The sequence below is a fragment of the Scyliorhinus torazame genome, chromosome 8 (assembly GCF_047496885.1).
Source record: "Scyliorhinus torazame isolate Kashiwa2021f chromosome 8, sScyTor2.1, whole genome shotgun sequence".
In the NCBI taxonomy this organism is placed as follows: Eukaryota; Metazoa; Chordata; class Chondrichthyes; order Carcharhiniformes; family Scyliorhinidae; genus Scyliorhinus; species Scyliorhinus torazame.
Genome location: NC_092714.1, coordinates 47118131 through 47143267, shown reverse-complemented (window position 1 = coordinate 47143267; position 25137 = coordinate 47118131). Strand labels below are relative to the sequence as shown.

Below are 25137 nucleotides of genomic sequence, written 5' to 3'. Positions count from 1 at the left end.
ACCTGGCCGGGCTCATTCCCCAATACCAGGTCCAGTACCGCCCCTTCCCTAGTTGGACTGTCTACATATTGTTTTAAGAAGCCCTCCTGGATGCTCCTTACAAACTCCGCCCCGTCTAAGCCCCTGGCACTAAGTGAGTCCCAGTCAATATTGGGGAAGTTGAAGTCTCCCATCACCACAACCCTGTTGTTTTTACTCTTTTCCAAAATCTGTCTACCTATCTGCTCCTCTATCTCCCGCTGGCTGTTGGGAGGCCTGTAGTATACCCCCAACATTGTGACTGCACCCTTCTTATTCCTGATCTCTACCCATATAGCCTCACTGCCCTCTGAGGTGTCCTCTAGCAGTACAGCTGTGATATTCTCCCGAACAAGTAGCGCAACTCCACCTCCCCTTTTACATCCCCCTCTATCCCGCCTGAAACATCTAAATCCTGGAACGTTTAGCTGCCAATCCTGCCCTTCCCTCAACCAGGATATTTGGATATGTTTGGTTTTCGGATTTACAGATAAAGAATACTCTGCCTGTAACAGTGATTTTTTTCACATTTCAAAATGGCAACCACCCACACCAAGGCTGGCAGTTCACCCTTACACTCAATGTATAAATCAGCACCCATTTTTAAAGGGTTTTTTGAGGATTCAAAGGTCAACTTCTATGCTGACATTTACAGTACATATTTTAAGAGTTAACCACTTTTTTTGCCAACATGATTAATGAAAATAGTTTTGGAATACAGCAAAGTATTAAAGTATAAATAAAAACACAAATTTCTGAAAACATTTAGCAGATGAGTTTACCTCTGTGGAACAGAACAGAAGGTTAGACAGAACACCTGAAACAAGAATTAATCTGTTCTTTTCATAGATCCTGACTGGATTGCTGTGTTTCTGACATTTTCTGTTTTTGTTTCATATTTCCAATATCTACAGCATTCAGTTGTTAAATGTTTATATATTAAGCACTCAAAATGACTTTTCCTTATGGCTGAGATCAATTTTACTTTCGTGTTTAAAAGAAAACCATACAGTTAAATCAACATGATTCAACAAATAGACCATTCACTTTCCTTTGAGTCAAGTTGTCAATTTTTCTTATCTCTGCTTTTTCTCCCCCTCCCCTTTCAGATTGAAAAAGTTAATTGACCAAGAAAAGACCTACCAGGTGAAAAAGGATCAAGAGAATGTCAAAAAAATTACGAAGCTGAAGGAAGAGCTTACCAAGCTGAAATCGTTTGCATTGATTCTGGTGGATGAACAACAAAGGCTTTCAGAGCAGCTCAACCAACAGAGTCAAAAGGTTCAGGTGCTATCAGTCACTGCACAGCAAGCTCAGGAAAAATTAACAGCCTCTGAGGAAAGAGCAACAGAAGAAGAAACTAAAGTGTTCACTCTTGAGACTGAACTGCAAGCACAAGCCAGCAGATTTTATCAGGAACAGGAAGCGACCATGGCCAAATTGACCAATGAAGAAAGCCAGAATCGACAGCTCCGCTTAAAACTCGCCACACTCAGCCGGCAGATAGATGAACTAGAGGAGACTAATAAATCGTTGAAAAAGGCAGAAGAGGAGCTGCAGGATTTGAGGGAAAGGATAAACCGAGGGGAATGTGGGAATTCCAGCTTGATGGCAGAAGTGGAGGACCTGCGGAAGCGGGTGCTGGAAATGGAAGGAAAAGACGAAGAACTCATAAAAATGGAGGACCAGTGCAGGGATCTCAACAGAAAAATAGAAAAGGAAGAAAGTCACAGCAGGAATTTAAAAACTGAGGTAGAGAAATTAAAAAAGAGAATAATGGAATTGGAAAAATTAGAGGATGCCTTCAGCAAAAGTAAACAGGAATGTTATGTGCTTAAATGTAATCTGGAAAAAGAGAAGAATCTAACAAAGAAATTAGAAAATGAATTGGAAACCTTAAAAGTGAGGGTCAGGGAGCTTGAAGCAATTGAAAGTAAACTGGAGAGAACGGAATTGGCCATGAAGGAGGACATAAGCAAGCTTAAAACATTAACCGTGATGTTGGTTGATGAAAGAAAAAATATGGCAGAGAAGATGAGACAGGTGGAGGATAAATTTCAAAATGCAAATGCCCAACTTCAAATAGAGGAAAATAAAGTTACAGTTGTGACAGAAAAACTAATTGAGGAAAGTAAAAAGGCATTGAAGTCCAAGGCAGAATTGGAAGAGAAAACATACAGTTTGACCAAGGAGAGAGACGAGCTCAAAAAGAAGCTAAAAACAGAGGAGGAGCGAGGAAATGACCTGTTATCCAAGTCCAACCTGCTGAAGAAGAGACTCCAGTCCCTTGAAGCAGTAGAAAAGGAGTATCTCAGAAACAAAGGAAAACAAGAGTTTGGAAAATCTCCTAAACACTTACAGCAGGATGACAATAAAGTAAGAGAATTAACTCATGAGGTTGAAAGGCTTAAGCGCAAATTAAAAGAGATGCAGGTTGTAGAAGATGATCTTATGAAGACTGAAGATGACTATGACTCACTGGAGCATAGGTATTATAATGAACAACAGGAACTGAAATTATTGTCAGGTGAGCTTGAGACTGTAAAGAAGGAATTGGCTGGATATAAACTAGCTGAAAAGGCTGAATCAACCCATGAACAAATACTGTTTGACAGACTCGGTGAGGAACAGGCAAAGTCTAGCCATCTAACAAGAGAAATGGAAGCCCTCAAAGACAAAATTCATGAATATATGGCAACAGAAGATTTGTTATGTCATTTTAAAGCAGAGCAGGCATCACTACAAAAAAAGCTGACTCAACAGGAAAACCGAAACAAAGAACTATCAAGAGAAACTGAAAATGTTACCAAAGAACTGGAGAGGTACAGGAGGTTCAGCAAGACCCTTCGGCCTGGCATGAATGGCAGGCGATTTGGGGAATTACAACTCTGCTCAAAAGAGATCCAGACTGAAGCACTGGACAGTGAACCACCTGATTACAGAAGTCTTATTCCTTTAGAAAAAGCAGTTGTGAATGGAAAGATATGCATAGAAAGTGAAGAAGCAGATTATAATTGTCAAGATGATCAATCATTGCAAGTAAATTACAACTCATTAACTGTAAATAGCGTTAATAATAAGAAGTCATGGATACCATGGATGAAGAGCAAGGAAAATTGCGCACACAATGGAAAAGCTGTAACCAAACAGAATGGAAATTTGGTGCAACCAGGCGAAATGGTGCTTACTCAGAAACAAGGCCAACCCCTTCACATAAAGGTAACGCCAGACCATGGGCACAGCACAGCTACTCTTGAAATTACTAGCCCCACTTTAGAAAATTCATTCTCTTACACTAGCACAGCTGTTATCCCCAATTGTGGCGTTCCGAAGCAAAGGATAACCATTATTCAGAATGCCTCAATCACACCTGTAAAATCAAAGCCATCAGATGCATTCTCCACACCAGAGCGTGCCCTGACACCGCTTACCAGGAATACAGTGTCAAAATCAAGAACTCCAGACTCATGCGGTTCAATGACTCCAGAAAGGACAATGTCACCAATTCAAATAGTTGCTGTAACTGCCAGCTCGCCAGAACACGCTCTGTCCCCTGAGCCAACAGAGTTTGCGACAGCTCATACAATCTTTAGAGTATCGCCTGAAAGGATACAAGGGCGGCAGATACAAAAGTCAAACACCAGTCCTAGCGTAATTACCACTGAAGACAATAAAATCCATATCCACTTAGGTAATCCCCACATTCAAACAGCTACACCTGTCTCAAGACCAATGAGCCCATGCAGCTCAATCCAGGAGATCAGAATTCCAGCTATAACTAATGGGACACCAAATAAGTCAACCAATAAAATCACCAGCAGTATTACTATTACACCAACAACCACACCTGCCCCACGCCAAACACAAATTACAGTAAGTAATGTCTATGATTAACCTCCCTTCCCCAACCCAAATTCCCGTGAAAATAACAGTGCTCTTAATTTCGATATTAGAAGATCCACTTGCATTACCTGCACCTTCTGTTTTAATTTGAGACTGGTTTGTGCATGTCATGTATAAACCCTGCATCTAATCAACATCCTCTGGATTTGCGTGTTTAGTAATACTTTGTGTACATATTATAATTTGTAACTCCACAACTTTAAAGACTTGTATTAAACGGTCAATCACCATTTAACCTGCACTGTATAAAACAGAAAACTGTACTTGCTTCAAATATTAAAACAAAAAAAGATTTTCAGATACAAATTGTAATAGAGAAAAACAACTCATGAGTAGCAGTAAACATTAGAATGAGTTAATTTCTTTGAGTTTTTTTTTCTTTTGCATGTTTGCAAATATGAAAGAGCTATTTCTGAGATATTCTGTTCTGAAATTGTCTTTGTGCAATAAGATCTCTGTTTAAATCATAACATTTTTGGTGGTGGGGTGGGTGAAAATGGAAATTACTACAGATTATTTCACCCCTGGACCCAAGGTCAGTTGCAACTGGTGGAAAGAAAGATTCATTTGGTGGCCTATCCAATACTTAGACCTTGAGATTATATGGTGGAATAATAGCAAAAGAATACTAAACATTTCATCTGAAATTCCTCTTTGCTTTTTAGTGCATTAACCAGCTAATTTTAAATGGATTATTGCTCCACTAACATAGCGGAGTAATTTTTAAATATTGTAGTAAGCAATCATACAATTACCCCAATGCAAGTTCAAGGCTGCAGTAATTAACAGCACAAAACTGTTGACAATTAAGGACAAACATGCAATGTCAATGAGATATCCTTAAGAGCAATCAGTGTGGGAATGAAAATCAAAATGGAACTGGTGCAGAATACCTTTTGAGATTGAGGCTAAAGCACATGGGACACAACAAACAAAGTGCTTATTACTTAATCTCAGAGATCTTAATGCTCTCGCTATTTGGATTGGATTTGTTTATCATCACGTGTACCGAGGTAGAGTGAAAAGAATTTGCATGCAGCTCAAACAGATCATTTTGTACAAAATAAAATAAAAGGAAATACATAATAGGGCAACACAAGGTGCACAATGTAAATACATAGACACCGACATCAGGTGAAACATACAGGAGTATAGTATTCATCAGGTCAGTCCATAAGAGGGTCGTTTAGGAGAATGGTAACAGCGGGGAAGAAGAATAGAAAAGCCATATCCAAACAGAATTGAAATCTCCATTCCGATTTCCAATGTTAACATCCCACATACAATAGACCATAAGACATAGAGCAGAATTAGGCCACTCGGCCCATTGAATCATGGCTGATATTTTTCTCATCCCCATTCTCCTGCTTTCTCCCATTACCCTGATCCCCTTATTAAACAAGAACCTATCTATCTCTGTCTTAAAGACACTCAGTGATTTCTTGGACTGAGCAGATTAGAATTCAATAACTAGAAAATCCATTCACTAATAAAATGAACAAACTGTACATGCTGGAGAATGAAGATTGACAGAAACAGAATCCTACAAAATGCATTACATTGGATGAGAAATGTGTTGGCCTAGAATTTGCAGTATCAATAACGGTGTGACTGTCAGTGCTTGGAATTATTACTGAGTAAATCTGACAGCAATTTCTGGCATCCAGAAATGCCTAGTTAAAGGCAGAAATCTGGAATCTGCTGTCGGTGATACCCTGCTCCTCCACTGGGTGCGCTGCTGCAGTCTTCAACGATAGCATCATCACAGAAATCACTGTTAAACTATGAAGTTAACCAATTACCTCCCCACCATTATCACATTAAAGAATTGTATCATAGAATCATGACTGTGCAGGACGCAGCCATTCAGCCCATAGAGTCTACACCAACTCTCCGAAAGAGTACCCTACCTAGGCTCATGCCCCCATCCTATCCCATAACCCAGTAACTCCACTTAACCTTTTGGACACTAAGGGGAAATTTAGCATGGCCAATTCACCTAACCTGTACATCTTTGGACTGTGGGAGGAAACCACAGCACCCAGAGGAAACCCACTCAGACACGGGGAGAACATGCAAACTCCTCACAGACAATCACCTAAGGCCAGAATTGAACCTGAGACCCTGGTGCTGTGAGGCAGCAGTGCTAACCACTGTGCCACCGAGCTGTCCTTTTGAGTTTTTGTTCAGTCACCAGTAAAAAGATTTAAAAGGTATAACCAGTTCTGATTACTGCTGTACATTCTTCCTGGCCATGAAAAAATACTTTTCCAAGTTTGGAGTCTGATTCCCTCGAAGAAAATTACTTTTTGCAGTTTGTTAAAAAAATGTTTGTATTTTTCTATTTACGTTTCTCCCCGAGTCCCATTCGTTTGTTCCAATCTTTATTTTACTTCTTTATAATGATTTAAATGCATTTATATTTCTTTTTCATAAAACTTTTTGCTTTGCTTCTGTGAGGATTCTTAAGTCTGGTTGATCATTCTCCCTGCAGCTTGAACTAATCACAGACATTCACAGATTCCATCAGAAGACATGGAATTCAAACCGATATTGGAAAAATGGAAGTGAGAAAGTGTGATCCAGAGCCCACCAAAACATTGTGAGCAGCTTTTTTTCAAGCTGGACTGAGAGCGCTGTTCCTTTGCCGCTGACTGTAAATTCTGGGCCAATGTATTTTAATACAGAGAAAGAAATAGTAGGTGTTAAACTGGATAGGTCCTAAAAATGGGTGTAGCGATCACAAAGCGTGATTCGTGCATGATCATTGATTGCAATTTAGGTAGCACATCGACATTCTGCTGCCTGCTTATGGCAATGATCTCTGCATTTAGCGAGCAATAACCATCCTATTCAATGACTGTACACATCAGCAGTCAACATCGCAAGTGGCTAGTACCACTTAAACCTGGCCTGCATTACTTAGTTAGTCTTCACTTCCATCTCCTAAAGGGGAGGTGCAGTGTGACCAGCGAATGTGAAGGGAATCGTAGTTGACAAGAATATGACTTGAAAAGGAATAAGAAATGACAACAGGGGAGAGAACAGACCACAAGATTTTCAGGCATTGCATTGGAGATCATGACAAAGGAGGTGAAAAGGAAGAAAGATGTCTAGCATCTGCAGGGAGAAGGAGGTACTCTAAAAACATGGTCATATGGCAGCGGCAGCAGGTAGCCATGGAGGTCAATACCAGGAGTCGAGGCTCAAGGATGTGGATGCAGTGTCCAAGAAGTTCAATGACCTCACATAAGTGATCAAGGTCAGTGACTGCAGATTCAAATGCCATATCCTACCATCTGCACCAGTAGCCTCAACCACTATTCAGATCACTTACTAACATCTCTGTCAATCAGGCTTCACCATAAAATGAATGTGTTTCACCTCACCCTCACAAATCTCAGAGCTTTCAATCATGATAGCCACATCAGCCAAACAGATTACACAATACTCATTGACACACTTCCCTTTCACTTCCAGCACAAAGTGGTACACAACCAGAGGCAGAAGCAGCTAACTGGCGGGTGACAGGCTCGATTACATTTCCTAATCCCCAGGCGCTGCCATTAAAGGGGTGCCATTGCTGAGAATAGTGGGGTCATTTAAGACCTCAGGCCGTGGTCATCCCTGCCCTCTGCGAGTTATCCAAGCCCAGGCAAAGGTCCCCTGCTCAGGGTTACAAGCCATGGCCAACAGTGGAACCAGTGAATTTTCAGTGTGATGAAGCAAAAGCTAATACCACGAGCGAAAACAGTGTTTACTGATGGAGGATCCTTCAGGAAGAAGACTTGTGTGCGTAAAGGCAACACATGAGGGAGGCATTGAGAAACCATCTTGTGGATTTTTTCCCCTGATCATAATGAGCATTGAAATTGAAAATGGGAGGCTTCTACGAGCAACTAAAGAGGAAAGCGTAAAACCGTAAGGAATGCAGAAATGAGCAGGGGACCTACAGGTCACTCTTACGCATTGCTGACATCTTTGCCAACGGCCTGAAATTAAAGACGATGGTGTCTTCATACTTATTCCTCCTCCTCACATCCCACGCTTACATCCTGATGTAAGCACGTATCTCTTAATTCCCCCCTCCAAACCTCAACACAACCTTACGCTTGTGCTTTTTTCCTTTTAGATACCCAAGGGGTTCACCCCGGCCAGATAACGGAGAAACAGCAAGAAATGAGCAATGTTTAAGGCACAGCACCATTACCATTCACAGCCACTAACTCAGATATTGACACTGCACGTATCTTAGAAGATAGGGACAGTCAAGATGACAAGGCACCAAGCATGATTAAACTGCAGGTTGCAAAGGAAGGAAGGATAGCACGGGTACCAGTTCGTTAGCAAGGTAGTCCATGGGTTCCACTGCAGAGGACTCAGATGAAGCCTTCAACGGGACAGCTACAGAAGAATGCTGTTGAATATACACTGCGAAGTAGTTGGTGCATTTAGAAGCCTTTCTAAAGGCTTGAAAATGAAAATGAAAATTGCTTATTGTCACAAGTAGGCTTCAAATGAAGTTACTGTGAAAAGCCCCTAGTCGCCACATTCCGGCGCCTGTTCGGGGAGGCTGGTACGGGAATTGAACCGTACTTGCAGTCAATGTTAAGAACCGTGGAGGAATCTATCACCAACTTGGCACAGAGATTAATGTAGGCCTTGGAGGCCATTATTTTCAGTATGGAAGTGAAGGCCAACTCCATTTACACACTTCTGGATCAAACCTTGATGCAGTGTCTGGTTGTCAATGTTGTAGCTTACATTGCAGCATATACAGCAACCAACTAACGTCAGAGTGCTCTATTTGAAGTTCAGACTACTGTGGATTACAATGCGCAAAGAGATTCCCAGGGGATTACCCATTAATTGCCTCCAGCAGATTGTTGAGCTGTGACTCCAGGGGAGTAGCAGTAGCTCGATGGATCATGAACCTGCAGTCCTCCCAAAGGAAGACAGCATTCTTCTTCCTACTCCAACCACTCCTTCAATATGTTTGTTACTTGTCTGCAACAGCAAAATTATAAAATCAAAAATATAATTCCTAAGACTTTAAAGTGTCAAAAGCTTTACTTCCATTTAAAAACAAACTTTAAAAAAATAAATTTAGAGTACCCAATTAATTTGTTTTTCCAATTAAGGGGCAATTTAGTGTGGCCAATCCACCTTTGGGTTGTGGGGGCGAAACCCATGCAAACACGGGGAGAATGTGCAAACTCCACACGGACAGTGGCCCAGAGCCCAGGGATCGAACCTGGGACCTCAGCGCCGTGAGACAGCAATGCTAACTACTGCGCCACCGTGCTGCCCTCATTTAGAAACAAACAAGTCCGCAACAAATTATGAACCAGCCCATTTAACCAAATGGATTTCTATTGGTACCATCCACGTGAAAGAAAAAAGTTTAGAGCTCTGTGCTTATTTATATTGATTGCTAAAGTAGTTTAACTGAAGGTTTTCCCTTGACTTCATATTCCAAATAGACTTTCTACTTTCTCCGTCTGAATAAAGGTCCAAGCCTCTTCTGGCGTTTCAAAATAATGGTGTCGGTCCTGATACGTGACCCACAGTTGCGCAGGCTGCAGCATGCCGAACCTGATTCTTTTTTTATGCAGCACCGCCTTGGCCCGGTTGAAGCCAGCTCTCCTCCTTGCCACCTCCACGCTCCAATCCTGGTAAACTCGGATCACCGCATTCTCCCATCTACTGCTCCGCACCTTCATGGCCCATCTCACCACACTTTCCTTGTCCGCGAAGCGATGGAACCTTGCCACTATCGCCCTTGGCAGCTCGTCGGCCTTGGGTCTCCTCGCCAGGACCCGGTGAGCCCCTTCCAGCTCCAGGGGGCTCGGAGAGGCCTCCGCACCCATCAGCGAATGGAGCATCGTACTCACGTACGCCCCGGCATCAGCTCCCTCCACTCCTTCGGGAAGACCCAGAATCCGGAGATTCTACCTCCTCAACCTGTTCGCCAGGGCCTCAATTCTCTCGGCCCACCTCCTGTGCACCGCCTCGTGTGCCTCCATTTTTACCGCCAGGCCCAGCATCCCGTCCTCGTTGGTATTCACTTTATCATTCACCTCACGAAGCTCCACCGCCTGGGTCTTCTGGGTCTCCTTCAGCCCCTCGATCGCCAACGGCATTGGCGCCAGCACCTCCTTTTTCAGCTCCTCCACACATCGCTAGAGGAACTCCTGCTGGTCTGGCCCCCACGCTGCTCGCTCTCCGCCATCTTGCTTTTCCCCCCTCGTTTTAGTCTCTGCTCCAGGTCCTCTTTTCTCCGCGTTCCACCGCTGATCTCGGCCATATATCGTAAGGGGGGACCTTACTGCACCTTCCCACACGGGATTAATTCAAAAAAAGCTCCGTTGGGGCTCCTCTGGAGAGCCCGAAAGTCCGTTGTCGCGGGAGCTGCCGAAACGTGCGGCTTAGCTCCACATCGCCGCAACCGGAAGTCACTTTCTACTTTCTACTATCTACTTTTAAAACATTACTGATTTTTGGGGCATTTCAGCCAATATCATTATTTAGTAATCCACTAATTTTAATATTACACTGATATAAAGTTAAAGCCCATATGAATCTTTAAGCACTAATAAATGAAACGCTGTCACTAAATTTCTATAACTCATATTACAAGTCACTGCACGAGTCCAATAAACTATATATGGGTAGTCACCTTCCCACTCCAAATCCCAGAACTGTCTATTGTTTTGTAGCAATCCCCAAACATGGTTGCCTCTGCATGGAAATTTAAATGTTATTTCTATTGTGTCATAATGTTAAAAGCAACTAAAACTCAATCCTAAAATATATGCTGCTTTGAATTCACACCTATGCTTCCACTGTTTTTAAAGACAGATCAAATCTGCAGATCAGTAAGTAGAGGAGTAGATTCGGAGAAGTCAGAAGTTATACAATGAGTTGGACAAAATGTGCAAGCAGGCAGACAGTATTTGAATGTAGACACTGTTGAAGTACATGTGACTGGCAAAAATACCACACGTACTTCATTCGCGATGTTGAAATATCGATGGATAAAGCTGAAAGATATCTAGATGTCTTCGTAGACAAGAGGCTCAATGCAGTGCATTCAACAATGTGAATCGAATACAGAACAATATAACAGAAGCTAGAACATGGGGATGCTTTTAACACTCTCTGCCGAGCAAAATCTGAGCAGTTGGGTTGTTAGGTTACTCCAGGTTACTTTCTCCTTGGAAACCAACCTGGGTCCGCCGACCACAATTTTGTTCCAGGCAGGTGCAAATCACACTGCATTCATGTTTTGAGAGAGATTAAAAATGAGGACAATCGAGGAATCCTGGGAGGGTATCAGATGTGAACTATGGTACCCACCATGACCCTTCAAGCAGTATTTGCAGGTTTGATTTGTCCAGGAACTCGGTCTGCATAGGCCAATATTCATCAGGAAAACTCCGAGTTATGTCTAACATACACCCAAAACTCCTAACACAGCACAACATCCTATGTGGCTTTTCACGATTACTTTACCTCTGTGCTCCAGATTCAATCCAAGATGTGGAAGGGCAATAAATCTTCAGGGCACAATGTGTCAAATTGACAGTTACCAGAATCACTATACCACCTTTCCCATGGACAATCAACAGCATGAGGGTAAAGCACTTTACTCAAATAGCAAGATCGAAGAACATCGTTAACCACCAACAGTATGAGATTATTGCGCTTTTTCCAAATAGCAAGATTTCAGAAGATAAACAGGATGAGCAAAAATGAAGATTAGGGCAAGGAAACACAATTGTAAGATTTTAAATGGCATACAAAAAAAACGGGACTTTGGAGTGCAGAGATACAATCAGAATGTTTAGGGAACGATTTTCCCACTGTGTTGCGCCCAGCACCGAACCCACTATTCCCAGTGAAAAGCAGAAGAGGATAAGAAAGGGTTTCGCGCCGGCCACACATGCAATCAACCCACTACGCCTGAAGTGATCTGAATCACATCCTTGCTGGGGGTGATCCAAATCAGCACAATTAATGAGTCATTAAACTTACTTAAATGTGTGCTGCCTGTTCAAGGCCAGATTCTCCAGGCTCCCGGTATTCACCAGCCCCACAGGCAAAGCCTTAGGCTGGCGCAAATTAGTGTTGGTTTCCAAAAATGGAAACCAGGCATGAATGCCATGCTGGGGGCTCAGAGGCCGTTGGAGCCCTCCAGTGATTGGGGACAGAGCAGTGCCAACCTGGCACCCTGGCAGCACCAACCTTGATTAGTGCCTAGGTGCCAAGCTGACAGTGTCCAGGTGCCAAGGGGCAGGGCCTGAGGGTGGCCATGCTCATAAAAGAGGTGGAGAAGGGGGTACATAAAGGGGGTCCAGAAAGGTATGTATGAAGGCTGTGGGGCATGAACGGGGGGCTTGAAGGGTAGGGTAGGGGAAGGGGGGAGCGAGGGAGTGAAGAGGGGCCTGAAGCAGGCGCATGGGGGGATCTGAAAGGGGGGGATCTGAAAGGTGAAGGCGGGTCCCTCAGCGACCCCATAACTGGGTCTGCTCTCTTGGGGTGGATGGGGTGATGACACAATGCTGATGAGGCTGAATGAGGGTGAGGCCGGGTCACCCTTATGTCTGGGTGGTGTGGGGGAGATGGGTCACGCAGACATTTTGTGATGGGGCAGCTGCCCCTCCGGGGTTGAGGGTTGGGGGTGTTGCGATCGCAATGTCCGTGGATGGGGGGTGTGGGAGATCTTCAACCTAACTTTGAGATCTGGGCACCGTTTAAAATGGCACCCTGATCTCGGAGGAACTGATCTTGCCAGCGGAGGAAAAACTCTAAGTGTGCGATGATTCGATGAGAATCTTCCAAAGCTCCAAAAAAATGACTTACACAATCTTCTCAAGAGAGAACAATGTCCCCTAGCAAGCACGTTTAGCCGTGTGTTTCCCGGCACTCGCATTGATTAAGGGGCCTGAGTGGGGCACGCGCAGCTGAGGCTGCACATAGCCCCATTTTTTACAATGGGAAGCTCTGCTCGCAGGAACTCCCCATTGTAGCGAGAGATCGGCCCACCATTTTTAAATGCCCCTCATATTTAATCGCCCCTCCCCCGCACTCCCCCGACAACCATGCCGGGCAACCTCAGCCCGATTGCGCACGTGCAAAAAATGCCAGCTTGGCACGTGCCAACCTGGCACCACTGATGCCAGCGGGTAGTGGTACTGCCAAGGTACCAGGCTAGTACTGCCACGGTACGCAAGTGGCACCAGCAGTGCCAGGGCACCACCCTGCCCAAAGGGCATGCAGCTGGGGCCTCCAATCCCCTTGGAGACTCCCAGGAGTGCCGTTCCATCTGGTCCCCGTTTATGGGATCCAGTACCAAACGGTGCTCGCCCAAGGTCTCTGAGGCAAAGGGGTTGATCCCAAAGCCTCAGGTACCTCGAGAATCTGCACATGAGAGTGAGATTAGCTGCCTTGCTCTAATATGCAGATTTGCCAAAAAGTGATCCCACCCATTGTGGACGGGATTCACATTGCAACATCCCGAGATTGCTTTGAAGCGGGTTCTCCCAGCTTTCCACGGCTACGCTACGGTGTGGCATGCTGCTTTTTGGGTGCAGCGTGGCTGTTGGATTGCGCCCTAAGTGTGCGTGGATCGTGCCCAACCACCCAGTGGGAAACCCGCCCAAAATGACACAGTCATTTTCTGGGTGAATCATGCCCTTAGTTTTGCAATTACTAATGCAAAGCTCAAAAGGAGGTAGTGTTGACCTTGTATTTGACTTTAATTAGGCTGCAGGTGGAAACATATGCACAGTTTTAAGCACCCCATTATGGGAAGGAAATAAGAGCTTGGGACAGTTGAATACTTAAAGGATATAGAGTCTGAGCAGGACAGGGATTGAGGCTAAGCAGCTCACAAGACAGAGTGCCATATCAATGGAGACTACACAAAATAAGATTACATGATGTTGGGGGTAGCATATTGCCATGGATAAAGGATTCGTTGGCTAACAGAATGCAGAGAGTAAGGATATCCATTTAGAGAAGTAGAAATGCGATTCAATCGCACTTATTTCAATTTAGTCTACTGGATTCGCTGCTCACAATCTGGTCTCCTTTACATTGGGTACACTAAACGAAGACTGGGTGACTGCTTGGCAAACACCTTCACTCAGTCCGTTAGCATGACCCTGACCTTTCTGTTGCTTGCTATTTCAATTCACCATCTTGCTGTCATCCCGCATTTCTGTCCTTAGTCTGCAACAATGTCCCAGAAGCTCAACACAAACTGGAGAAACAGCACCTCAACCTTCTGATTAGGCACTTTACATCCTTTTGGATTGAACATTGAGTTCAACAGCTTCAGACCATGAACTCTGTCCTCCATTTTGATATAGATATATATTCCCATCCTTCACCCCCCCCCCCCCCCCCCACACCGCCAGGCCTGACTGTAACTTCTTATATTTTGCTTTCAGAGAGCACTAAGCCTTTGTTCTGCTATTAACAATTCATACCACTATTAGCACCTGCCTTGGTCTTTAACACTATCATTACCACTCCCTTTATCTTGTGTCCATGACATCTTTAGCAAATCCCACCTATCCATGACCTTTTATTTTGCTCCACCCTTCCCTTCAAAAGTAACAATAATCTTTCTTAGTGTCACAACTAGGCTTACATTAACACTGCAGTGAAGTTACTGTGAAAATCCCCTCGTCACCACTTAATCCCCTAATCCGGCACCTGTTTGGGTACACTGAGGGAGAATTCAGAATGTCCAATTCACCTAACAAGCACGTCTTTCAAGACTTGTGGGAGGAAACCGGAGCACCTTTCTACCGCTCTTCAGTTCTGAAGTAGAGTCACACGGACACAAAACGTTAGCTCGGGTTTTGTCTCCACAGGTGCTGCCAGACCTGCTGAGACTTTCCACCATTTCCAGTTTTTATTTCAGATTTTCAGCATCTGCAGTATTTTGCTTTTATTTTATGGAGAAATAGATGTTTTTTGGGTTGGCAAGTTGAGACCAGAAGAGTGACACAGGGATCAGAGCTGGGTGAAGGAACCGTAGCTAAATTAACTATGACACCAAGATAAGGAGGGAAGTAAGTTGTCAAGAGGAGTCTGCAAAGGGACAGGTTAAGTAAGTGGGCAAAAATTTGGCAAGCGGAGTGAGTATCATGTGGGAAAATGCAAACTTGTCCACTTATAACAGGAAGAATAGAAAAGTAATATAGTATTTAAACAAAGGGAGTTGCAGAACCAGGTAGTACAGAGGGATCTGGTTGTTCCGGTATATGATTCACCACAAGTTAGAATGCAGGCACAGCGAGTGATAAGTAAAGCAAATGGAATGATGGCATTTTTGCAAGGGGAATGGAATATAAAAGTAGGGAAGTTTAACTGCAGCCGTTCAGGGCCTTGGTGAGACCACATCTGGAATACTGAGTACAGTTTTAATCTCCTTATTTGAAAATCTATATAGTTGCAATTCAGGGAAGAGTCACTTGACTCATTCCTACAATGAGGGGCTTTTCTTATGAAGAAAGGTTGGTCAGGTTGGGCCTATACCCCTTGGAGTTTAGAAGAATGAAAGGTGATCTTATTGAAACTTGCAGAATCCTGAGGGGATTTGAAAATGTAGATCCTGGGAGGATGTTTCCACATGATGTAAAGACTGGAACTAGGGAGTACAGTTTAGGAAGATAAGGTGTACCATTTAACACAAAGATTAGGAGATTTTCTTTCTCTCGAAGGATTGTTATTATGTGGAGTTATCTTCCCCAGAAAGCAGTGGAGGCTGGGTCGTTGAATTTATTTAAGGTAGAGTTAGATAGATTTTTGACAGACAAGGGTTTTGGAGGCAGACGGCAAAGGGTGTTGAGACAACCAGATCAGCCATGATCTTACTGAATGGTGGAGCAGGCTCACCATGTGTCCTATGTCCCTCCAGAGAAATACGTCAGCACTGCCGTGGGCTGAATGCAGTAACACTGTCATTGAAGAACCTCATTGATCTATGGTATAATGATTTCAGTGGATGCAGTGAGGAGTTCGATCAGGAGGTAGCAATCCTTCCTCAACCTACATCACCAAAAAAACCGCACAATTGCACAATGGCTGATTTAGAACATAGAACATAGAAAAAGGCCCTTTGGCCCACGATGTTGTGCTGAACCTTTGTCCGAGATTAATCATAGATTATCATAGAATTTACAGTGCAGAAGGAGGCCATTCGACCCATCGAGTCGTCACCGGCTCTTGGAAAGAGCACCCTACCCAAGGTCAACACCTCCACCCTATCCCCATAACCCAGTAACCCCACCCAACACTAAGGGCAATTTTGGACACTAAGGGCAATTTATCATGTCTAATCCACCTAACCTGCACATCTTTGGACTGTGGGAGGAAACCGGAGCACCCGGAGGAAACCCACGCAAACACGGGGAGGATGTGCAGACTCCGCACAGACAGTGACCCAAGCCGGAATCGAACCTGGGACCCTGGAGCTGTGAAGCAATTGTACTATCCACAATGCTACCGTGCTGCATTTAAGAACAAATTAATCTACACTATATCATTCTACCGTAATCCATGTACCTATCCAATAGCCGCTTGAAGGTCCCTAATGTTTCCAACTCAACTACTTCCACAGGCAGTGCATTCCATGCATCCACTATTCTCTGGGTAAAGAACCTACCTCTGACATCCCCCCGAAATCTTCCACCATTCACCTTAAGTTTATGTCCCCTTGTAATGGTTTGCTCCACCCGGGGAAAAAGTCTCTGACTGTCTACTCTATCTATTCCCCTGATCATCTTATAAACCTCTATCAAGTCGCCCCTCATCCTTCTCCATTCTCATGAGAAAAGGCCTAACACCCTCAACCTTTCCTCGTAAGACCTACTCTCCATTCCAGGCAACATCCTGGTAAATCTCCTTTGCACCTTTTCCAAAGCTTCCACATCCTTCCTAAAATGAGGCGACCAGAACTGTACACAGTACTCCAAATGTGGCCTTACCAAGGTTTTGTACAGCTGCATCATCACCTCAAAGCTCTTAAATTCAATCCCTCTGTTAATGAACGCTAACACACCATAGGCCTTCTTCACAGCTCTATCCACTTGAGTGGCAACTTTCAAAGATGTATGAACATAGACCCCAAGATCTCTCTGCTCCTCCACATTGCCATGAACCCTACCGTTAACCCTGTATTCCGCATTCATATTTGTCCTTCCAAAATGGACAACCTCACATTTTTCAGGGTTAAACTCCATCTGCCACTTCTCAGCCCAGTTCTGCATCCTATCTATGTCTGTTTGCAGCCGACAACAGCCCTCCTCACTATCCACAACTCCACCAATCTTCGTATTGTCTGCAAATTTACTGATCCAGCCTTCAACTCCCTCATCCAAGTCATTAATGAAAATCGCAAACAGCAGAGGACCCAGAACTGATCCCTGCGGTACGCCACTGGTAACTGGGATCCAGGCTGAATATTTGCCATCCACCACCACTCTCTGACTTCAATCGGTTAGCCAGTTCGTTATCCAACTGGCCGAATTTCCCACTATCCCTTGCCTCCTTACTTTCTACATAAGCCTACCATGGGGAACCTTATCAAATGCCTTACTAAAATCCATGTACACTACATCCACTGCTTTACCTTCATCCACATGCTTGGTCACCTCCTCAAAGAATTCAATAAGACTTGTAAGGCGAGACCCACCCCTCACAAATCCGTGCTGACTATTCCTAATCAAGCAGTGTCTTTCGAGATGCTCAGAAATCCTATCCCTCAGTACCCTTTCCATTACTTTGCCTACCACCGAAGTACGACTAACTGGCCTGTAATTCCCAGGGTTATCCCTATTCCCTTTTTTGAACAGGGGCACGACATTCGCCACTCTCCAATCCCCTGGTACCACTCCTGTTGACAGTGAGGACAAAAAGATCATTGCCAACGGCTCTGCAATTTCAACTCTTGCTTCCCATAGAATCCTTGGATATATCCCATCAGGCCCGGGGGACTTGTCTATCCTCAAGTTTTTCAAAATGCCCAACACATCTTCCTTCCTAACAAGTATTTCCTCGAGCTTATCACTCTGTTTCACACTGTCCTCTCCAACAATATGGCCCCTTTCATTTGTAAATACTGAAGATAAGTACTCGTTCAAGACCTCTCCCATCTCTTCAGACTCAATACACAATCTCCCGCTACTGTCCTTGATCGGACCTACCCTCGCTCTAGTCATTCTCATATTTCTCACATATGTGTAAAAGGCCTTGGGGTTTTCCTTGATCCTACCCGCCAAAGATTTTTCATGCCCTCTCTTAGCTATCCTAATCCCTTTCTTCAGTTCCCTCCTGGCTATCTTGTATCCCTCCAGTGTCCTGTCTGAACCTTGTTTCCTCAGCCTTACATAAGTCTCCTTCTTCCTCTTAACAAGACATTCAACCTCTCTTGATTTATTTGCTTATTTAACAGAAGTACAAAAGTAAACTGCTCTGTGGAACACTACGATATATTTCACTGTTATAAAAGGTGTTACATAAATACAAGTTGTTTGAAAAATAACCACACGGGGGAGATGGGTTAGAGAATTTTCTCTTATCAAATGGTAGCACTGAGATGAGAAGGGTTTTAAAGAGTACACACAGGCAAATATATGAAACATTTTAATTTGAAATTAATTACTTGCTTTAACACATCATTAAACCAAATGATCCCACCACTCTTCCACATCAGTTAAAATTAGTCGTAAGCTACATCTGTCACTATTTACACATTGCTTTTGGGAGGATATATCTTTAAGATCCCCAAAATGGAATTAAATGTCCCAGCTGCGAGTTCCTAGCATCTACATACAAAAGCCCACTAATTCCTTTAAATTGTTTAATCACCTTTAAAGAGGAAAATGATATTGCCTGATTAATGCATTCAAGCCAAACTACTTGTTTATATTTATCAACGCACAAATTATGCACAGAACCAGAAAGATATAACAATGTGCTAATACAGTACATAACTAACCTTGCATAATATGAACTGTTGTATTTAAAAAACAAGGGATTAGGGATTAGAAGTTTTCTCAGTGAATACAAGGTAACACAACAGTAACGTTGCATTATTTGCTTCACTTCCCTTGTCTAGTGGTGCACAAGGCAGATTTTCATCTGTGCTCATAGCAAATGTTTTTCCTAGAACAGGTCTCCAGCCTGCCGCCAGAGGCTTATACTTGTTGGGCGCCACTCTGCATCAAGCATGGGCTGATCAGGAGTCTCGCCCGGACTTGCCACCTGCCATTGCCCACGTGGTTTAAGGATTTTGCAGGTTGATACTCAACCTGTTAATTGTGTTATGAACACATTATCCTTGGCCTTCAAGCCCCAGGATGGGACTCAAACCAGGAGGATCTGGTTCAGAGGCAGGGATGCTAACCACTGCGTCACAAGATCTCCCTAGTGATATTACATGAGCCATCGCAAAAAGCTAGGCAAAATTTTTGAAAAACTAAAGTTCACAAAAGAGTCTAGGTTAGAAAAGTGCATTTTCCTCCGAGACCGATGCACGTTCTTAATTAAATAGGTTTTTTGGTCACCAAAGTGAAGGCACCCTGAATGGAAAAATCCTGAAGGTCCATTTTGACACTTTTTGCAACAGTTAGCAAAATTAACTCAATCACCACATAAAATAATAACAAAACTCAAAATCTTGCAAATGCCAGAAATCTGAAAATAAAAAAACAGTAAAAGGGGAAAACATTCAAGATCAGGCAGCACTTGTGTAAATGCAACAGTTGATTTTTCAGGACATTGCCAAGTGCAGGCAACACCATAATGGACAATAACGAAGGTTGTTAGATGAATACTTTGTATCTGTTTTCATAATGGAAGTGATACAAAAATATGTCAAGGGAGTGAATTTAATGGAATTAATACAGTAAAACATAGCAATAGTGAAAATAATCTGATTTATTTAAAATAATAGGTATGTCACAGCTGTACATGCGGGAGGACACTCAGAGGGCAGTGAGGCTATATGGGTAGAGATCAGGAATAAGAAGGGTGCAGTTACAATGTTGGGGGTTTACTACAGGCCTCCCAACAGCCAGCGGGAGATAGAGGAGCAGATAGGTAGACAGATTTTGGAAAAGTGCAAAAACAACAGGGTTGTGGTGATGGGAGACTTCAACTTCCCCAATATTGACTGGGACTCACTTAGTGCCAGGGGCTTAGACGGGGCGGAGTTTGTAAGGAGCATCCAGGAGGGCTTCTTAAAACAATATGTAGACAGTCCAACTAGGGAAGGGGCGGTACTGGACCTGGTATTGGGGAATGAGCCCGGCCAGGTGGTAGATGTTTCAGTAGGGGAGCATTTCGGTAACAGTGACCACAATTCAGTAAGTTTTAAAGTACTGGTGGACAAGGATAAGAGTGGTCCGAGGATGAATGTGCTAAATTGGGGGAAGGCTAATTATAACAATATTAGGCGGGAACTGAAGAACATAGATTGGGGGCGGATGTTTGAGGGCAAATCAACATCTGACATGTGGGAGGCTTTCAAGTGTCAGTTGAAAGGAATTCAGGACCGGCATGTTCCTGTGAGGAAGAAGGATAAATACGGCAATTTTCGGGAACCTTGGATAACAAGAGATATTGTAGGCCTCGTCAAAAAGAAAAAGGAGGCATTTGTCAGGGCTAAAAGACTGGGAACAGACGAAGCCTGCGTGGAATATAAAGAAAGTAGGAAGGAACTTAAGCAAGGAGTCAGGAGGGCTAGAAGGGGTCACGAAAAGTCATTGGCAAATAGGGTTAAGGAAAATCCCAAGGCTTTTTACACGTACATAAAAAGCAAGAGGGTAGCCAGGGAAAGGGTTGGCCCACTGAAGGATAGGCAAGGGAATCTATGTGTGGAGCCAGAGGAAATGGGCGAGGTACTAAATGAATACTTTGCATCAGTATTCACCAAAGAGAAGAAATTGGTAGATGTTGAGTCTGGAGAAGGGTGTGTAGATAGCCTGGGTCACATTGAGATCCAAAAAGACGAGGTGTTGGGTGTCTTAAAAAATATTAAGGTAGATAAGTCCCCAGGGCCTGATGGGATCTACCCCAGAATACTGAAGGAGGCTGGAGAGGAAATTGCTGAGGCCTTGACAGAAATCTTTGGATCCTCGCTGTCTTCAGGGGATGTCCCGGAGGACTGGAGAATAGCCAATGTTGTTCCTCTGTTTAAGAAGGGTAGCAAGGATAATCCCGGGAACTACAGGCCAGTGAGCCTTACTTCAGTGGTAGTCAAATTACTGGAGAGAATTCTTCGAGACAGGATCTACTCCCATTTGGAAGCAAATGGACGTATTAGTGAGAGGCAGCATGGTTTTGTGAAGGGGAGGTCGTGTCTCGCTAACGTGATAGAGTTTTTCGAGGTCACAAAGATGATTGATGCAGGTAGGGCAGTGGATGTTGTCTATATGGACTTCAGTAAGGCCTTTGACAAGGTCCCTCATGGTAGACTAGTACAAAAGGTGAAGTCACACGGGATCAGGGGTGAGCTGGCAAGGTGCATACAGAACTGGCTAGGTCATAGAAGGCAGAGAGTAGCAATGGAAGGATGCTTTTCTAATTGGAGGGCTGTGACCAGTGGTGTTCCACAGGGATCAGTGCTGGGACCTTTGCTCTTTGTAGTATATATAAATGATTTGGAGGAAAATGTAACTGGTCTGATTAGTAAGTTTGCAGACGACACAAAGGTTGGTGGAATTGCGGATAGCGATGAGGACTGTCAGAGGATACAGCAGGATTTAGATTGTCTGGAGACTTGGGCGGAGAGATGGCAGATGGAGTTTAATCCGGACAAATGTGAGGTAATGCATTTTGGAAGGTCTAATGCAGGTAGGGAATATACAGTGAATGGTAGAACCCTCAAGAGTATTGAAAGTCAAAGAGATCTAGGAGTACAGGTCCACAGGTCATTGAAAGGGGCAACACAGGTGGAGAAGGTAGTCAAGAAGGCATACGGCATCCTTGCCTTCATTGGCCGGGGCATTGAGTATAAGAATTGGCAAGTCATGTTGCAGCTGTATAGAACCTTAGTTAGGCCACACTTGGAGTATAGTGTTCAATTCTGGTCGCCACACTACCAGAAGGATATGGAGGCTTTAGAGAGGATGCAGAAGAGATTTACCAGAATGGTGCCTGGTATGGAGGGCATTAGCTATGAGGAGCGGTTGAATAAACTCGGTTTGTTCTCACTGGAACGAAGGAGGTTGAGGGGAGACCTGATAGAGGTCTACAAAATTATGAGGGGCATAGACAGAGTGGATAGTCAGAGGCTTTTCCCCAGGGTAGAGGGGTCAATTACTAGGGGGCATAGGTTTAAGGTGAGAGGGGCAAGGTTTAGAGTAGATGTACGAGGCAAGTTTTTTACGCAGAGGGTAGTGGGTGCCTGGAACTCGCTACCGGAGGAGGTGGTGGAAGCAGGGACGATAGTGACATTTAAGGGGCATCTTGACAGATACATGAATAGGATGGGAATAGAGGGATACGGACCCAGGAAGTGTAGAAGATTGTAGTTTAGTCGGGCAGCATGGTCGGCACGGGCTTGGAGGGCCGAAGGGCCTGTTCCTGTGCTGTACATTTCTTTGTTCTTTGTGGACAATGTATTAGTCATAATTTGCCAAAGCTCTCAAGGCAGGATAGTGTCTTCAGATTGGAAAATTTCAGAAATCTCGCCATTATTTGGACCTTGCTGCACTAATTTACGGGCAGAAAAAGGGCACAACAGTAGTTTGCATAAACATCATTTGTATTTTGTAGAACTATAGAAATGTTGCAGCATATAAGGAGACCATTCAGCCCATCTTATCCATGCCAGCCCGAGGACATCGAGGTGTCCTTTTTAGTCCCACCTTCCTGCACTGGGTCATAGGCCTGTAGCTTACAGCACTTGAAGTGCAGATCCAGGTACTTAGTTTTGGGTCAATGACTCCACCACCAACTCGGGCAGCGAATTCCAGACTCCCACTACCCTCTGCGTAAGAGAAGTTCTTCCTTGTGTCCCCTCTATATCTTCTGCCACTTACCTTGAATCTATGTCCCCTGGTTCTAGAATGCTCCACCAAGGGAAACAATATTACTCCGTCCACTCTATCTCTTCCCCCTCATTATTTAAAAAAAACAAAAATTTTAATTAAAGTTTTCACAAAATATCAACAACAAAATGTAAAAGGAACCCAATAGAATTAAATACCAAACAAAACAACCCAGTGCCCCCCTCCCTCCGAAACATAAATATATATTAACACCTGCCGAAACACATAGCAAATATATACACCTCCTCAGATCCCCCAGTATAGACAAACAACAATAAAATAGAACCCCCTCCCCCCGCACCCGGCTGCTGCTGCTGCTGACCAATGTCTACCGTTCTGCCAGGAAGTCTAAGAACGGTTGCCACCGCCTGAAAAACCCTTGCACCGATCCCCTTAAGGCAAATTTCACCCTCGCCAATTTAATAAACCCCGCTATATTGTTGATCCAGGATCCCACACTTGGGGGCCTCTCATCTTTCCATTGAAGAAGAATCCTTTGCCGGGCTACTAGGGACACAAAGGCCAGAATACCGGCCTCTTTCGCCTCCTGCACTCCCGGCTCCTCTGCAACCCCAAATATTGCGAGCCCCCAGCCCGGTTTGACCCTGGATCCTACCACCCTCGACACCGTCCTCGCTACGCCCTTCCAAAATTCCTCCAGCGCTGGGCATGCCCAGTACATATGGGTGTAGTTTGCTGGGCTCCCTAAGCACCTAACACACCTGTCCTCACCCCCACAAAACCGGCTCATCCTTGTCCTGGTCATGTGTGCCCTGTGCAGCACCTTAAACTGTATGAGGCAGAGCCTCACGCACGAAGGGGAAGAGTTCACCTTCCCTAGGGCATCTGCCCACGTCCCCTCCTCGATCTCCTCTCCCAACTCCTCCTCCCCCTAACCTTTCAGCTCATCCACCGAGGCCTCCTCCTCCTCCTGCATCACCTGGTATGTTGCCGAGATCTTCCCCTCTCTAACCCACACCCCGAGAGCACCCTGTCCTGTACCGTGCGTGGCGGTGGCAGCGGGACCACTTGCCGCCTGGCAAACGCCCTTACCTGTAGATACCTAAAGGTGTTTCATGGGGGGAACCCGTACTTCTCCTCCAGCTCACCCAGGCTCGCGAACTTCCCATCCACAAACAGGTCCCCCAACCTTCTTATCCCTGCCCTATGCCACCCCGAAAACCCTCCATCTATTCTCCCTGGGACAAACCGGTGGTTCCCCCGTATCGGGGTCCACACCGAGGCCCCCATTTCCCCCCTGTGCCACCTCCATTGCCCCAACAATTTAAGGGTAGCCGCCACCACCGGGCTCGTGGTATACCTCATTGGAGGGAGCGGCAGCGGCGCCGTTGCCAGTTCCTCAAGACCCGTACCCTCACAAGACGCCGTCTCCAGCCCCTTCCATGCCGCCCCCTCCCCCTCCATCACCCACTTGCGCACCATCGCCGCATTGGCGGCCCAGTAGGACCCGCAGAGGTTGGGCAGCGCCAGCCCCCCCCCCCATCCCTACTCCGCTCCAGGAACACCCTTCTCACACTCGGAGTCCCTCGCGCCCACACAAACCCCATTATGCTCCTGTTGACCCGCCTAAAGAAGGCCTTCGGGATAAGAATGCGGAGGCACTGGAACAGGAACAAAAACCTTGGGAGCACCATCATCTTGACTGACTGCACCCTACCCGCCAGGGACAGCGGCAACGCGTCCCACCTCTTAAACTCCTCCTCCATTTGCTCCACCAGCCTCGTGAAATTAAGTCTATGCAGGGGCCCCCCAGCTCCTGGCCACCTGGACCCCCAAATACCTGAAGCTCCTCTCCGCCCTTTTTAGTGGGAGCTCACCAATCCCCCTCTCCTGGTCCCCTGGGTGAACCACAAACAACTCGCTCTTCCCCATGTTGAGCTTGTACCCTGAGAAATGTCTTCCCTCTCATTATTTTGTACACCTCAATCAAGTCACCCCTCAGCCTTCTTTGTTCCAAGGAAAATAACCCCAACCTATCAAATCTCTCCTCATAGCTAACTTTCCAGCCCTGACAACATTCTTGTAAACTTCCTCTGCACTCTCTCCAGAGGAATTAAGTCCTTCCTGTAATGTGGTGACCAGAATTGCATACAATACTCCAATTGTGGCTTCACCAGTGTTT

General features: G+C 44.8%; 2 protein-coding genes across 16 annotated transcripts in view; one reads left to right on the top strand and one right to left on the bottom strand.

Moving 5' to 3' along the window:
• cmss1 (cms1 ribosomal small subunit homolog) overlaps positions 1-25137 on the bottom strand; it is a 544867-nt gene that overhangs the window by 428946 nt on the left and 90784 nt on the right. Inside the window, exon 1 of one of the 13 annotated variants that reach the window (XM_072513501.1) lies at positions 15835-15918. The exons of the other annotated variants lie outside the window; for them this stretch is intronic. Within the exon in view, the coding sequence (XP_072369602.1) occupies positions 15835-15903 (69 nt within the window). The 5' untranslated portion in view covers positions 15904-15918. Of the gene's footprint in view, positions 1-15834; positions 15919-25137 lie in introns of those variants that run through there. 13 annotated transcript variants of the gene reach the window in all.
• filip1l (filamin A interacting protein 1-like) overlaps positions 1-25137 on the top strand; it is a 373822-nt gene that overhangs the window by 317556 nt on the left and 31129 nt on the right. For 2 of the 3 annotated variants that reach the window (XM_072513498.1, XM_072513499.1), the window contains exon 2: positions 1128-4280. In XM_072513498.1, coding sequence (XP_072369599.1) covers positions 1128-3912 — 2785 coding nt within the window. In that variant the 3' untranslated portion in view covers positions 3913-4280. Of the gene's footprint in view, positions 1-1127; positions 4281-25137 lie in introns of those variants that run through there. The other variant, XM_072513500.1, reaches the window with a different exon arrangement.